Source organism: Astyanax mexicanus, chromosome 7 (assembly GCF_023375975.1).
Source record: "Astyanax mexicanus isolate ESR-SI-001 chromosome 7, AstMex3_surface, whole genome shotgun sequence".
Classification (NCBI taxonomy): Eukaryota; Metazoa; Chordata; class Actinopteri; order Characiformes; family Acestrorhamphidae; genus Astyanax; species Astyanax mexicanus.
Window position 1 is genome coordinate 18,048,665 of NC_064414.1, and position 17,763 is coordinate 18,066,427.

The window sequence follows — 17,763 nt, forward strand, 5'->3', positions numbered from 1 at the left end:
AAATAAGTCAATAAAAGAAGTGAGCTTTTCTCTACTACTGGAACAAACATGGATGTTTTAAAAGAAAAGCAATTATTAAGGTTTTGAAGTTAAGTGGTTACATAAAAATGTTGTATGTTTTGTTTTCTGATTTTATACAAAGTAGTAATGTAGCCACCCACGGGTTTGGATAAATAGAGGTGCCTTGAGGTGGATAAATTGGGGAAACCTTGAGGTGCACACTACTGCCTTGCTGATTTGAACAACTATTATTCAGAAGTTAGCAAAGTGAAGAAACTCTGGTGTAAAATTAACTTTTGTTGTAGTAGAACATGGTAAAATGTACTTACCTTTGATAACTAGCACACCTCCATTCTTCCACAGTGCTCTGAGATCCAGAAATTTTAACAGTTTGTCCAAACACCTTTAGACTGGGTGACACGGGGCATATTTTGCCCCGATAAATCCCTTTTTCCAGGCTCAAAACAGCAGAGCCCTGACTTTTAAAACGAGGCATTAATAACTTAAAAAGTGCACAAGAAGCTTTTTAAACCACTGTTTACATCCCATAACGCTAGCTTCAGCTCTATGCCCCACCATATTTGTATTAATAATGTCATAGACATGTATATACGTAGACTCCGCATAGCATAGCAGCCGGCGCCAGGAGTGTTATTTTCAGTTCAGTGATGGCGGCGCTCGGAGCTGAAGCTAGCGTCATAGGATGTAAACAGAGGTTTTTAATAAGCTTCTTGGGCACTTTTTTAAGTTAATACTGCCTAACTACCGCCTAACTACTGCCTACTGGAGCTACTTTGAGTCTGGATAACAGTGGAAAAAGTGATTTATCGGGGCAAATTATGCCCCGTAACACCCAGTCTGAAGGGTGTTTTAACAAATTTCTGGATCTTGAAACGCTGTGGGAGAACGGAGGTGTTCTGTTCATCAAAGGTTTTACTACACCAAAAGTCCATTTTACACCGGAGTTCTCCTTTAAAGCAACAGTACATACATTTTGAGGATTTGAGGATTTGGTTCACTCTTACTGCAGGTTAATGTAAATAATTAGCTAGATACAGGAAATCTGCAGATCCTAAAAATGGCTTAAAAAGTCTTGAATTAATGTATATAGTATAACATAATTTGCCTTAAAATGTTTTCTCCCAAAGTTTTTAAAAATGGCAATATGACAATAAGTAAAATCTATGGACAAACCCCGGTCCAGAACTACAATCCCCAGCATGCCGTCGCCAGTGTCACTTGTCCAGATTTAACCAATCCTGTCTCACTTTTATATTCGCCATCTCCAGAGTTCTAAATTGTGTTCAGGTGTTAGTAATTTAATCAAGTATATAAACCAGTCTTTCGTCATGTATTTTGTGAAGTATTTCCCCTGTTTTTCAGCAATTTACTTATCGTTTACTTTCTGCTTGTATTTTCTGTGTATGACTCTTGTTTGCTCTTTTGACTATGTTTTTGCTGTGCCCTTCTGCTCTGTTTGTATCAGTGATTTTCTTGGTTAGTTGGATAACAATGAAACGCAACATTGCAATTTTGTTTTAGTTTTTGCAAAGGCTGGTTGCAAATATTTGAGATTAACCATTTTTATATTATATGTTGATTACACAAATTAAGGCTGGCAGAAGAAGTTTCATACTGAAAAAAATACTCTCGTTCTGTTCTGTGTCTTTTCTGGTCTATCTCTGTTTTTATCTTTTCCCGTGCCTGTCTGTTTTCCTAGATATGTGCTTTCTTGCAAGTGGCTCTGTGTTCTCCTTGTCTCCGCCCTTGTCTTCAGTGCTCCCACCTGTGTTCATTTGTAACTCCGCCCCCTCATTACATGTTCCCATTTATTTTCCGTCTCCTGTCTCCTTTGACGTGTATTTATGGCCCCTTTGTTTCTGTGTTCAGTTTATTTCTTGTTCTTGTTAGTTAATCCTGTTAGTTTATTTTTGTTTATTTCTTTGGTTTATTTCTGTTTCTTTGCATTTGCGTCTTCCTCCATGTCTCTCTTGCTGCGACCTGAAAATTATTTATTAGTTATTGCTTACTTACTGCTGGAATAGCACATAATTTTTTATATTTTGCAAACTACATTTTCACTTTACACTATAATACATTCCCCATATTCTTATGTATAATGTATTCGTTTGTATTTCATATCTTCCTATATTTTTATTTTTCGTACTATACAAATATTATTTTATATTTTTTGTGTTTTTATTATTTATATATGTTTTTAATGTGACTGGAAATTGGGTGAAAACTAAAATAATAATTTTTAAAGTAAATTTAAAAGTAAAATTAAATAAAAGTAAGTAAAAGTAAATTCATTTTTGTTTAATAAAGTCGGTTAATCTAGAGAAATTGCTTTATGTTATGGCATACAGTTTGGCTTGTTTCCAAGACTACACAGATTTAATTTGCAAGAAAACTAGAAAAAAGCTAGAAATGAGGAATGTTATCAGACAGTAGGACCTTTTTCACGATACAAAAACATATTGTAAATATTAAAATAATCTTGGGAGAAAATCTTACAGGAAACCTGAGTTGTTGCAAAAGCAGAGAAATTAGATATATTGAGTACATTCAAAATGTGAAAATGGCAGATTTCTTACAGCAAATATAACTTTTGCGGTACTCAAATCATGTATTTATACATAAAGTCTGAGTGAACAAGTCAGCATGTGTTTTTAAGCATGTTAGCGAGACTAAAAGCTGAATGGCAAACTTGTCCAACATGGCGCTCAGGTTGGACATATTGAAAGCATTTACTGTCAGTTTTCTGAGTCTGGAGGTGAGAACAAACAATCGTTCTGGCTTTTGAGCGCAGTAGCTGAACTGAAGAGCGCGGTTATGCTTTTTTTTTCTCCAGGAGTGGCAAGTGTCAGCCCTCACGAGTGTTTGGAAAACAAAGAGGAAAATGGCCACCCTCTCGCCTCTGTGGGTTTATTTTGGAACAGGACTTCCTTTGGCTCAGAGGTCTCGAGGTCAAGCTTCAAGACTGAGAGAGTGATTGATGATCTCCAGGTCCTGAGGTGCACTGTCACCTTCTGACTGGGTGGTCTCTCCTAGGAGCCGTGTCAAGGGGCACTTGTGGGACATAATGTAAAGGGTCACCCACGGCCCTTTCTCTTACCTGTGGAGTATTTAACATCATTGTTTATGCTGTTTGTTGTGCAGCTGAGAGAGTAGAGAGCATGTAGAGAGCATGTTCAGCTTAGTTCAGTTTAGTGTGTGAAGCTTAAATGGGTTGAGATGGAACTGATGGTACTGTATATTTTGACGCTGATGGTTCTAGCATAAGTCTATGGTCCATTTGGTGGAGTAAAGTGTCAATGGATAAGTCATATGTGGCGCCAAGGGTCTCACGGTGTGGTAGATGAGAGATCCACATGTTTGTGTGGATGACATTCCAGAGATTTTAGAGATTTTTAGAGATTTTTATGCATATACAATCAATAAATATTTGTGCTGTTAATGTTAACAAGTTAATGCATGCGATTAACCTGAAAACTTTAAAGGTTAAAATGTATTTATGCAAACTAATTATGTTATGTTGAGTTTGCCCACAACTTTCAATTTTTTATAATTTAATTTATTACTTTAGTAAATTAGTGATAATTGCCTGAATTAGTGATGTAGTAATACTCAATACTGTACTCAATAGTAATGTAGTGAGTACAGAATAATGATATAATTAATAAAAAATACATTTATTTTATGCTGAAATATAGACTAAATCTCATAACTAACACTCACTACCCCTCTCTCCATCTCTCTTTCTCTCTCTCTTTCTTAATCACACATATGCTTGCTCACACATACACACATCTATTTAAAGAAACACTAAATCAAAGTAAAAAATCCGAGCGAGTTTGTGAAATGTCTACTGCAGTAAAATTTCCAAACACTGGAGAGACCTTCTCCCTGGACGTGAAGCTCAGGCAGGTTGCCAGATTGACACACAATGGCAAGTGACGACGAGACTTACTCTGTAGCTGATCAGTAAATATACAGCTCTGGACAAAAAAAAGAGACCAAATTGAAAACCTCTGGAATATAAACAAGGATGACCACAAGCCATCAAACCAAGCTGAACTTCCTGATTTTTTGCACCAAGAGTGGCATAAAGTTATCCAAAAGCAGTGTGTAACACTGGTGGAGGAGAACATGCCAAGATACATGAAAACTGTGATTAAAAACCAGGGTTATTCTACCAAATGTTGATTTCCAGCTCACACGTTTCCATAGCTGCAACACACTGCTTGCATGCTGTTGTCCATACCTGGCAACCTGAGGTGTGGAAATGGGACCGGGAGAATGGCGGTGGGCCACAAACCACACAGATTACCGTCACGTACCTCACAGTTCAAATAAGAAAATACTGTCTGAAGCTTTGCTGACAAGAGCGATTGTTGCTTTAACTTAGCATGCATCCTTAACACTGATGATACAATACAGTCTGATCATGTTATGAGTTACTACAGAAAATTAATGTATAATCCTTAATGATCCTTTAAGTTTCTGTGTTTGAGCAGAGTTTGAGTTTGATTGCTAAAGCTCACTGTTTTAACTTTTACTCAGCACGTTTTAAGCAGACTTGAATTTAAAAAGCATCAAAACTTTCTTGCTTGAGATACGTATTAGAATAAGGCACACCACACTACACAATTTTTAAGAATGAGAAAATGCATGATTAATCACAATTAATCAAAGAATATTGTTGTGATTAATCTGATTCTTTTTTTAATCAGTTGACACTAGTAATAAATACATTTAACCACATCAGTTTGGTACGTCGTGAACTGTGTGATTGCGTTTGTGTATGTGGGTCCCCTGACATGCCTCAAACTGTGTTGCTGAGCTGGTGTGAACTTTCCTCTCATTGAGGATACCACAGTAGTGTGTATTGTTGAATGGCCTGTGACAACACTTTGGCTGTTTCACCCTCTGACTTCCTTTTGTGCGCTTCTGATTGTTCTGCATGAAACAGTTTTGTTTCCCAAGACTTCCCTGGCATGACTCTAAATCACTTGTGTGCAGCAGCAAATGAGATCTAAGGGTCCAGGTTGCAGGAGTTGAAAGAGGGGTGGCTCTGTATTGTAGGGTCTGACAGGTGACCACTATGTTTGGACAAAGGCTGGGTCATTGCTGGAGCCGGATCCCTTTTCTTTCGCTCGTGTTCGCCTCTCTCTGCAATCTGTCAAAATTTAACGTACCATTGAAGGCCTTGGCATCAGAAAACAGCTTTATAGGGACTAACCCAAGCAGAAATAAGAGTGAACATACAGCCCAGCACCAAGCCAAGCACCACAACACCATCACTCAACACTGCAACATTGCTGGCCTAAAAAGAGATAGAAAATGTTAGAAAACCGGGACAGCTGTTATGTCCTAACCTAAGGTTAATCTGCCAATTACAGCTCTGGAAAAAAAAAAATGAGAGACCACTTAAAAATGATGAGATTCTTTGATTAATTTTCCCATATTGAAAACCTCTGGAATATAATCAAGAGGAAGATGGATGATCACAAGCCATCAAACCAAGCTGAACTACTTCAATTTTTGCACCAGGAGTAAAGGCATAAAGTTATCCAAAAGCAGTGTGTAAGACTGGTGGAGGAGAAAATGCCAAGATGCATGAAAACTGTGATTAAAAACCAGGGTTATTCCACCAAATATTGATTTCTGAACTCTTAAAACTTTATGAATATCAACTTGTTTTCTTTGAATTATTTGAGGTCTGAAAGCTCTGCATCTGATTTGTTATTTCAGCCATTTCTCATTTTCTGCAAATAAATTATATTTTTATTTGGAATTTGGGAAAAATGTTTTATGTAGTTTATAGAATAAAACAACAATGTTCATTTTACTCAAACCAATACCTATAAATAGCAAAATCAGGGAACTGATTCAGAAACGAAGTGATCTCTTTATTTATTCCAGAGCTGTATTAAAGTTTAAAGCGGCAGTCCCTAAGAAGTTTTATCTAATTTGAAAGCAGTAGCTTTAATGAATTGGAAGGGGGAAAGATATTGTAATTAATAGTATCAATGTTCTGGCAATACCATCCCTGCAACATTTAATGTAGTTGTTCTAGAAACAGAGTGGTCTGGTAGGTTTGTTTCATGTAATGGCTCTCTACATAAACAAAATACACTAAACAATATATTTTAAAAATGCATTAACAGACAAACCAAGTCTCCCTGAAGCTGCGGGAGTCTCCCGCATTTAGGTAGCGGCTCCCTGATGCCCGCGAGTCACATATAATCTCCCGGAATTCAGAACGAGTGCCCCAAACGCGCACACAGGCCACAGACTTTTTTTCTCTAATCGCGTGTGGGAAGGAGAGAGAGAAAACAGAGAGGGTTTTGATTGGCCTGTTCTCTGCAAAGAGTCTGTGAGACAGCCAATCAGTTTTTAGTGTGGGCGGGCAGTGTTTTTCCCCCCTCCCGGATGGGATTTGTTCAGCTGGTAAGAGAAAGCAGATCATGGTGGAGGCAATATTAATAATTATTGTAATATGATATCAAATGTTTTTCATGTGCATTTTTTTTTGTGATATTGTAACTGTCAATTTGGCAAATAAAGGCAGAGGCAGAGGCAGGGCCTTCGAAAAAGAAAAAAGATAAAACTCATTTCACCTCTGAATACTCTAAATTTAACTAAAAAAAAAGTAAAATTTATTAATATAAAAGTAAAGTTTCGTTAGCCTTTGGTGAGTGTGCAATTTTTTTTTTTTTTTTGGGGGGAGGGGGATGGGGGGTGGTTGGGTAACCTCCCTGAAATCAACTTTTGCAACTTGGGATGTCTGCATTAAGGGGCGCCAAGTGGTCCAGCGGTCTAAAGTGCTGCAACTATGACCGGGAAGTCGCAGGTTCGAACCCCAGCTCATGCAGCTTTGTCATCAAGCCGCCGGCGCTCATAGGGGGGGAAATTGGCCCTGCTCCCTCCAGGGGGGTAGATGGTGCTCTCTCCCCACATCACTCCTAGGGTGATGTCTGCAGCACGGGGCGTCTGTGAGCTGATGTATCGGAACCGAGTTGCTGCGCTTTCCCCCAAGCACGCTGGCTGCTCGGCAATGCTGCATCAGCAGCAGCTCGAAAAGAAGCGGTGGCTGACTTCACATGTATTGGAGGAAGTATGTGTTAGTCTTCACCCTCCTGGTGTGTTGGTGCACACCAGTGTAAATTGAAAATGAGAAAAATTAGAAATAAAATTATTTTAAAAAATGCATTAAAAATACTGTTTAGCTTGCTCGCTGCAATTACACATTCTCACCAGAGAGGTCTGTAAATCCGTTTTGCATTTTAAGCTACAAAGCTAGTGTTGTTAAAAGACAACTAAAGTCAACCAAGTTATGTTTTCTGTAAATACCCAGTAAAAACTCGTCTGATCATACTCATATCCCAGTGTTTGATAGACCCGTGTTTAATACCTGTGAAATACTCTATACCTTACTCGTGACTCACTTACTTTTGACTTACACATGTGGACAAAATTGTTGGTACCTCTTGGTTAATGAACGAAAAACCCACAATGGTCACAGAAATAACTTGAATCTGACGAAAGTAATAATAAATAAATGCTATGAAAATGAGCAAAATTTAAATGAATGAAAATTCAACATTGTTTTTCAACCATGCTTAAAATTTTTAACTTAATATTTTGTTCCACAACCTTTTAAGGAAATCAAACGATTCCTGTAGTCATGAGCAAACTGCTCTAGTTGTCTCAGGTTTGAAGTTGCTTTTTCCAGACAGCATGTTTCAGCTCCTTCCAAAGATGCTCAATAGGATTTAGGTCAGGGCTGATAGAAGGCCATTTCAGAACAGTCCAATGTTTTCCTCTTAGCCTTTCTTGGATTTCTTGGTTTTGGGTCATTATCCTGTTGCAAGACCCATGACCTGCGACTGAGACCAAGCTTTGTGACACTGGGCAGTACATTTCTCTCTAGAATCCCTTGATAGTCTTGAGATTTTATTGTACCCTTTACAGATTCAAGACACCCTGTCTTGATGCAGCAGATGCCAGATGCAGCAATGCAACACAATTTTGCCCACGTGTGTACATGCAAAGATTCACAAGCAGCCTTTAAAAAAAATACAGTTGGGTAATAGGAATTATAATTCTCACTTCTAAGATGGTCGGATCAATGTTTGTTTCTGCACCTTTTTATTCTCCCAGTAAATCACTTGTGATTGATTATTTTGCATTAGATGATGAACCTTTATGCACTTTTATAGTCTTAAAATGGCTTTTAGAAAATTAACCCTTGATATCTAGTGATTGACTCTTTGACCATCACCTCTCAAGGTAGAAAATAATCTATAAGTAATATCGATAATAAGTCTATAAAATATCATCTTCCCTAGTCATACAGTTAGGTGGACGGGGCAATGCTGATAGGAACTGTGTAATGCTGCATTAACTTAAATATGTGTGTAAAATTCTATAATATTACTCTACCAAATAATTCCATATGCTTCTTTCACTTTCAGTGCAGTAATGTAGCCCTTAGCTTGTCCAGAAATGCTTGTGTACTGTGTGCCTTTTAGGGGTGGCTCAAAATGTAAGTTCCACATACTTACTGTAGAGGGAACCCAAGAGCAATAAATGGCAGCTGTTGCATACTTTTGCTTTATAGTTTAATATGTTTGAAACCTTTTACTTTCCCTTTTACAAACTTATCTAACTTAATTAAACATGTTACACCATTACCTCTCAGCCACTTAATACTTTTTTGGGGCATTTTAATCTAAATACGCATAAATGAACTCATCACATAGAAATTAGTATTTGACCATTGTTGCAAAACTTTAAAGTGATGTCAAATCCCTTTTTATATTTAGTGAAGTTACTCATAGTCATTTTGGCAGCATGTTTCAGCACAACACTTAGCATAAAGATGTAGAGATGTAGAGAATTAGTTACGTGTTCGAGCTTTAAGGAAATAATGTGAGAAAGTTTCTCAATTATAATGGTCTGCACTGTCAAACAAAAGTGAAAATGCTGGAAGAAATGTTTAGCCTTAAGCAATGACAACAATGATCATCTGTGTGTGTGTCTTTTCAGTGCTGAAAGGAGTTAAAACACTTAAAGGGCACAACGTTTGACACCAACTTTGATTTATACTGTTTTCGTGAGACAAGTCACTCTTTTGTGCAGCAGGATACAAATGACGTAACTTCTAAAATGAAACCTGATAAATGAGCCCTGGCTTCAAAATCCAACAATCCAAGTGAGATTAGCTTCTATGTTAGCTGTATCAAAGTACACTCTTTAAATTATTTTAATTGTGACAGTTATTCACTCTGGGGTTTGTATTTATTTTGGAGTCCAGTTTAAAAAAAGCTAACTTCATCTCCAAAATCAAAATCAGTGCTTTGAGCTCTAACTTCAATTATCTGCCTAAAATTAGAGAAAGAGAACCCAGATTAAAATACAAATTAGTGGTATAATTGTTTTTACCCACAAACTCAAACCAGTAAATTATATTTGATATATTTAATATGTGCCGTAGTTTGACTTCCATATTTGATAGCACCATATCATTTAATGCATTAGGTACTTTTTTATAGAGCAAAAAATTGTAATCTCTAAAATTAAATTGAGTGCTACAGTGGCAACCCATGCTAATTCAGGAATAAAAAATAACTTGTTAAAATGATGAATGTTAATAAAACTTAAGTTTAAAGAAATTAATTTTCAATTAATGTCTTATGATTAGTTCACTTTTGTTTTAACTTTTTTTTAAGGAACACAAAGATCTCATTACAGTTACATAAATATGAGCTTTGAGATCCATTTGTTTTATTTCTTTAACGCAATGAAATAAATTGTCCTCAAAATAGATAGATAGATAAATAGATAGATAGATCAGTTACATGTGGTCATTAAATAAAAAAATCTAATTGATTTCACTACTGTAACATAAATATGAGCTTTGAAGCTCATTTCTCTCATTTTTAGTACAACGAAGTGTATCTATTGGTCTGTATATTACATTTTACCCTACATTCTATGTCAGGTCTGCTATCCCCTCTCTGGTTTGTGTTTTATACAACTGTAATCACAGTGGATAAAAGTGTTTACACCCATGTTTGTGTATAAATAAAACTCATGAACTTTATGTTATCTCTGTATCTCTAAGTGACCTCATTCTTAGATATCGAAACACATTGTTTATATTTAAACAAGCAGCTTGTAATGAATTCACCATAAACATTTTTTTTATCTGTAAATGAGATTTAAACACATTGCACACAAAATCGGCATATTGCCAACTACTATTGTTAAATTACAGACAAATAACTGTGGAAAGATCAAACAGAAGATATCCAGCACTGGCTACTGAGCAGTGCCACAGGCCTATACCGAATGAAGAAACAAAAGAGCTGCTTTAGGCCTGTCTCCTGATATTTTCCAACTCAGCGAAAAGCCATTGTGCGAGTGAAAAAAGTTAAGTTAAAAGCTTAGCTTTGGTATGTGAAAACAACTGTCAACCAGTTGCAAATACGTGTCACTGCTCCCAACCGGAGCCACTACATGCTTCCTGTATTCACTACAAACCACTCCACTGTCTCATCTGTCCTGGGCTTAGGTCCTCATTTTATCTGTTGCTGCTTTTATCACCAATATAAATAAAAACTGAACTTATTCTCATTGTCCAAACTAACAAAGAACATAAGTCCACTCTTTAAAGCTGGACTTGTAAACTTGTTTCAGTCAGAAGCTGGAAATCAGCTGCACTTTATTTATTTTCGCTTTTGCCCATTATAAGCATGGTTCAGAAAACTTGATGTTATATTTATCCATATGTATACAGCCATTTTAGAAGGTTTTTTTATAGCCTGTCTATCACTACAGAGCAAAACAGCATCACATCCAAGCTTTAACCACACTGTCAAATCCACTATTGTGTGGGTTGGAGCCCAGAGATGTTTCCACATTCTGAAGGTTTTCAGTTCAAGCCAGGGATTGCAGTCTCTACACTCTTGGAAAAATGTGTTCTTCATAGTACAGCAAAATGATTCTTTGAATCTTAACAACACTAAAACCTTTTTGGTACTATTTAGGTTTAGGTATTTAGGTATTTGGTTTTATCTGCCAAAAGAGGACTTTTTAATTCACCTTTTAAACCAGTGACTAAATCATCAGAAATTCATAGATCACTCATTTGGTAATATTTCATACAAGATTTATTTGGAAAAATATTAAGGTGATTTTTTCTTCATGACGAACACGTATAAAACAATTCCCATAGGTTTAAACACATTTAAATACATTACTGTAAGAAAACAGTCACATTGACCCGAAGTGCCTTATATACAATATACAAATTTGAAAAAAATAATGAGGAAAAGATTAAATTACGTCAAACTTCACAAAAAACACAAAAGAATCACAAATAATGACATTTAAATAAAAAGAATACAGCTTTTCAAATATCTATCAGGAACTGAACAATTGTGATGGCGACATTTTTTTTCTTCGTTTCCTGACCTACGCAATGGATCAGAGAATTTAAACATAGACACTGCAGTCAGTGCATACTCATAGACAGTAATCACTTAACTTGAATGTTAAATACGTTATTTAAAAAGCAACCCTCCGTAGTGCAATGAGGTAAAAGAAGAACTCTTCCCTACAGGAAGTGCAACAAGTCCGTTTGGCACGTTCCGGGGGAAACACAAACTTTGAGAGCGCGAGCCACTATGGCCCAACATCCTTGTTCTGCAGTCACTGTGCTTACTTCAGTTGAGAACCAGCTCATTCTGAATATCACCATAAACATAAGTCCCCACAGCAGCAGTCGCAAGAAGGAAACTTTCCTTCTGGTTTGAGCAGCATTTACTGGAGTAAAACCTCCTGTAGAGCGAGATGAGCTACAGCTCAGTTGTGGTGTTACACCTGCGAAGAGAAAGGAAAGAGAGGTTTAGATTTCTGACAGCTTAAAGGGATTTGACCATTTTGTAATTGTAGCTAAAAGATGTGGAGTTGAACTCACCTCAGTTGCGATTATACATTCATCCTTTTCTTCTGATATTACAAACACAGACTGGTACTTTGTGTCTTTGCACGCAGACTCTGTACAATTGTCTGAAGTGTCACTGAAATTCAAAGACAAAAAAAAACATTAGTGCCAAGTCAGAAACTTAAATCACTTCAACAGGTTTGTGTAACACAGTTGTTTCATTCTCAAATCTTTAGCATGAATTACCTTTTTAAAGGTTTTCTGTGCTTTTCCTCCAAGTCTGGGTCAAGAGCCTCGCATTGTGTGTCACTTTTCTCTGAGTCCTCTTTTCCCAAGTCCTCTGGCTTTAATTCATGAACAAGATTGTAATCCACCAACGAGTAGCGAGACTTTCCGTAACCGTTCTTTTCCACACAGGCAGTATCGCTCTGGTAGTCCACCTTCTTGTTGGTGTTCTTCACCTGCGTGGTGCCTATGATGCAGACGGACAAGTCTTTCTCCCGAGTGCAATTGCTGGTCAGGTTGTTCATGGTCTCACTTTCGTTATGGCTCTCAACTTGCTGGCTCCTCCGCTGCAGTTTAATACGAATGTACACAATCAGAACAGCGCAAGAAAGGAGGAGCAAAAGCACCAGTATAATCCCAGCACAGACCGCCATCCAAGGAAAACTGTTGTCCTCCTCTTCATCCGAGAACCTTTTATCAGGCCCTTCTACTGGATGCTCAGGGAGCAAGAACTGGCAGTTATGTCCTCCATATCCAGGAATGCATGCGCATACATAGCGGTGGTCCCTTTCATGACAAGTACCACCATTATGACATGGGTTTTGCACACACTTGTTGACTGGCGAGCTGCAGTTCTTGCCAGTGTATCCGGGCAGGCAGGTGCAAGTGTAGTCGCCGAGACCATCCTGGCAAGTGCCTCCATTCTGGCAGGGGTAGCTGGCACACTCATTGATGTTGTCATCACAGTGTGCTCCTGTGAAACCTTCTGGACATTGGCAGAGGTAAGAGTCCACTAGATCTAGACACTGGGCACCTGGAGAGGAATCAAAACAGACAGCTCTGAATAACCTGATTCTACTGAAGTCTGCTGTGGTTCTGCTAAAGATCAAACATTCAGAACTCCAGAACCAAATAGAGTTTTAACTTACCATTTGAGCAGGGGTTTGAGCTGCAGTGATCAATCTTCTTTTCACAGTTAAAGCCGACATAGCCTGTGGGACACTCACAGAAGTAACCTCCTTCTGAATTGTCAGCACAACGTCCGCCATTAAAACAGGGGCCATCCGCACAAGTCATGGCACTCAGCTCACAGTTTCTTCCATAGTATCCAGGAGGACAGGCACAGTTGTATGTGTTCTCCATATCCTGTAAAACCAGAGGAATGATATGCTTTAGTGAAACTGGACTCTTTCTGGGACTCTTTAAAGAACTTCACATCCTCTGTGTGGTCAAACTTCTATCTAACATTATACTTACAGTGCAGCTTCCTCCATTCCTGCAGGGGTTGTCAGAGCACTCATTGACCTCAATCTCACAGCTTGCTCCAGTGAACCCAGGTCGGCAGGCACAGGTGTAACTTCCTTGGCCGGTGTTGGTGCAAGTAGCTCCATTCTCACATGGTTTGTGGTGTGTGCAGTAATTAAGATCTGAAAACAAAGAAAACAGAATGTTAGTTCTTTCTGCAAGAGAAACCTAATTTACATAATCTACAGTATTTGGTAATCATAAAAAAACAATGTTATAAATATTCATGCATGCAGTAGATTCAAACGATATTTACCTTGGTTGCAGAAGAGACCACCCCAGCCTTCTTGGCAGTTGCACTGCCACGGTTGCTGGCAGGTACCATGCAAGCAGCCAGGGTAGCGGATACAGTCATCACAGTACTTTCCAGTGAAGCCAACTCTGCATCTAAAAGGAAAATGGACAGATATTAGAACTCCACATACCTTCACATGTTTGCATATAATGCAACAGGTTGTTAATACATCAATGAAGATCATGCTGATCATACTTACTTGCATTCCCCAGGCTTGTCACAAAACCCATGCTCCTCATCACATCCTGGTAGACAGATTGCTGTTGAGAGAAAAAAATCAAATATTTAATAGAGTGAACGTTTTTATTTTGGACAGATTTATGTTTAGGCAGGTTTGAAATTCAGCTGTAATTTTCTGAACTGGCCTAGTTGGGATATTTCTAGGGAAAATATGCCCCTGTCAGCACCCTGGGAAAGAGACCCTGCTTAACACAGTTGCACTCATACAAAAGATTGACAAACAAAAGCCTCTTTTCTCCTAACTGTGGGTCAGAAGTCCCTTTTTCACTCTGTTCATACAGACCCCTCCCCATAATGTCCCAGAGTCGGTGGAGATAAGGGTGGACAGCTGGTGTACATGGTGCCAGTGCAGGACAGCTGCTCTATTGTCTTCCCTCACTCAGCAGCTGCCCGCTCCCAACAATACCTCACCGCGCTAAGCCAATCAACGCCAAGCGCTTTGCCAAGTAACCAATCAGGCATTACATTTAATCTATGGCACGCGTGCCATTATTTGGCCAACGTCCCTGTTTTTTTATCACTCCAAAGAGCGTTCCAGCAGCCAATTTCCGTGCTAAAGGTAAGTCAATGTCTTGTAAGATGCCTTCACACGAAGTAAACAACTTCAGATACTTACGTTCAGTGCAGTACTGCCCCTTCCAGCCCGAGTTGCAGATGATCTCTCCGCGCTCCCCGCAGGTGAAGTGGCCGAATGCATCGTCACGTGGCCGACAAAAGACCGAGCATCCCTCGCCGTAGTAATGCTCATCACACATAAACCTGTACGAGTACTTGAGCTCCGTTCTGCCGGTCACCTGCAGATCTTGGGACCACTCTTCTCCCACTGTGAGGTGTCTTTGGGTGGTCATACGACTGATCAGACGCTCTGGGTTTTCTATGCAAGAAAAAAAAGTAAAAATTGTAAATATCTACTCTGATATTTTTTCAAATTTATTAAGGAAAACAACGAAACTTTTTTTAAACTTTGAGGTGGTCAAAAATTAACTTAAACTTACCGGTGGATAAATCCTCGTTGGAGTCGGTGTGCAGTGCTTCAATGATCAGAGAAAATGTGCCCTGTAAAATAAAAAAATAAAATAACTGATCAATGAACATGTACGAAGACAAAAACTTTTTGCAATGTCTCTTCTGTTTTTTTATTTATTTACATAGATCGGAAGCTAAGGATGGGTGGAGGTGTGATAACATTCGGATTCACGCTCTGTTTCCCCGAGTTCACACGTTCACACCGCAGTAAAATGAAAGCTTCGGAATTTCACGCTGAGCTGGCAATTATACACCATCCCTGGGGATGTGAAGTTTCCCACCCCTCCAACATTTGTCAGAGGGGTCCAAATGAGCCAATGCGTTTACCTTGCCCAGGGGAATTTAGTACTAATGATGCTTAACAAGTTTACTTAGAAATCTGAACTGTATAAATAGACAAATAAACTTTTTTTGTCAAAAAAGGGTAGCCTGTATCAATTAAATGTTGTTTGAAGCTACTCACCGGCCATGTAAATCCAAATGGAAAGCGAATCGGGTTAGTGAAGGAGTTGTCTGAAGCAGTTTCAGGAACTTGGAAAGAGTTGAATCCAAGAACAGGAGTAACAGCACCCCCATAGGTACACGGGGGCTCCGGCGACACGTTGGCTTGATAGTGCTTGAGGCAGATTCTGAAAAACGTTTTGCATTCGCACTGCTGGATCCCCGATGTTGTTGGTGCGGCTCCTTTACAGCAGTTTGTGTTGCCCGTGTTTCCTTTCTTGTTGAGAAACTCCTGCAGCTTCAGCTCAAACACCCCAGAGCACAAACCCTGCAACAGAAGATAAAGAACTGTTATTTTTATATATTGAGAGATTTTTTATTGAGTGATGTTTTGGTCCGCTTTGGTATTAAATGCTAAAAATATAATCACACGCCTTTTTCCCCAACGTGAGACAAACTTGTGACAAAGTTTTATTCGCCTACCTGGCTGATCATGACACAAAGGATGGCAGCAGCTATCATCATCAGTCGCCCCATGGTGGTGAAGATCTTCAGCGCTGCTTGAGCTGAGCTGTTCAAAAAGTCATGTAGACTCCAAGGAACCCCGTTAAGTGTTTTAATGATTTCAGTCAAGGGTTCGGTTTGGGTCTGGATTGTTCAGTTTTGTCGTCCTCCGCAGGCCATGTAGCTAAGTCCTTTCTTGTCAGATAAATTGTGAGATAAATCCCAAATTTCAGGCAATTAGTCCAAGTGTCAAGATTAGTAAATGTGTCCGTTCTTGCTGGCGTTTTCCACGTGAAGATAAAATGAAGAAAAATAAACAGAGGACAAGGTTCTCTCCCGTGCTGTAGAACTCCTTTCCCCTGTGCTTGACTCAGCGCGGAGTTTGTACGGTTCCACAACTCTGTTCCTCTGGCGCTCCAGATTCCATGTGAGAGAGAAAGTTAGTGAGTGAGTGAGTGAGTGAGTGAGAGAGAGCCAGAGAGATTGAGAGAGTGACTGTGCGGGTGTCTAATGTCCCAGTCCGCCTGCCGCCCATTATATACAGAGTGCGCCTGCTAGGGTAATGAGATGCAAATGAGCTACTCCCCAATCTGGCTCGAGTTGTCACAAAGGGACACTTTTCACCCTCTCCACTCCACACCCCCCACCCTCACCCCCCCCCCCCCCCCCAAAGATCGCCAAATGGTCACTGAGCTGTAAAATGTGCAACCCTTCCCCATTGCTAAAAAGCAGAGAGAGAGAGAGAGAGAGAGAGAGAGAGCAAAACAGAGAGATAGAGCGGGGGAAGGGGAGAGAGACAGAAACACATAAATCTCATTTACATATAGGGAAAAAAATCAGCCCTGAGAATCCTACACATCCAGGCATAAACCCGCAAATTACATCACATATCGCGCGCCTAGGATCGTGTGGTTCAGAGATGAAGTACCCCTGGCTACTACAAGATACAGCTTTATTTGGCTACCACATTGTTAAACTTGGAAACAGGCCCACTGTTAGGCTACTGTGTATAGCTTAATTAATTCGTTATTTATAATTAATATTCGTGAGGAATAAAGTTCAATTCCAATTTTAGAAAATTAATTTTATACGCTCCCAAATAATTTGTTTATTTATTTTTTACTCTGTAAAATAAGTGTAATTTATTAAATATAACAGACATAACCTCAAACGTGTACACCTGTTGCATGCGCCTTTAAACTTAACTTAACATTCTTTACGCACAAAAAAACTCTTGCTTTGAATGGGTTTTGAATTAAAAAAGCTACACAATTATTCACTCTCTAAATGAGGTCAGGGCCAGCCGATGTCACTTTTTCATCTTTTTTTAATTCTTCCAGGATAATAGATTACGCATTTCGTGACGTGAAGTGAGCTTTTCGTGGGCTCTCCGAAAAGTTGATATTTTCCTCGTTTCTACACGCCTAAAGCTGGGCTGTAAACCCGAGCTGGTGTGTGTCGTTCGCGTGGCTGTCATTAAGGCACTTTGTTATTGTGTGAGGGAAGAATAAGTTTGTTCTTTGTGCTCTCAGCTGTATGGTAATTCAGGCAGCACCTGCTCCCCCTTGCACTATTGTAACGGGGAGAAAGAGCTCCCCTCGGCGCGCGCTGCTGTCTCTACAGCACCGCCTCCGCCGCGCTCCTCAGCCTGCGGCGCACATGCGCAGCACTCCGAAAACTCCGCAAACTCAGTTTCATACACCCCTCCGAGAGCATCCTCGGATGGGACCGGGTGGGGGTTGGGGGTTCTTTTGTGGTTATGAAATAA

General features: G+C 39.3%; 1 protein-coding gene across 1 annotated transcript; it reads right to left on the bottom strand.

Moving 5' to 3' along the window:
* Nucleotides 1-11,160: 11,160 nt before the first annotated feature.
* Nucleotides 11,161-16,519, bottom strand: dld (deltaD). The gene is made up of 11 exons (XM_007247360.4): nt 15,975-16,519; nt 15,514-15,819; nt 15,020-15,080; nt 14,641-14,898; nt 13,984-14,044; nt 13,746-13,876; nt 13,442-13,611; nt 13,114-13,330; nt 12,206-12,998; nt 11,993-12,095; nt 11,161-11,895 (listed from the first exon to the last, which is right to left on the bottom strand). The coding sequence occupies exons 1-11, from the start codon at nt 16,026-16,028 to the stop codon at nt 11,890-11,892; spliced, it is 2,160 nt and encodes a 719-aa protein (XP_007247422.3). The 5' UTR covers nt 16,029-16,519; the 3' UTR covers nt 11,161-11,889.
* Between the last annotated feature and the right edge of the window lie 1,244 nt (nt 16,520-17,763).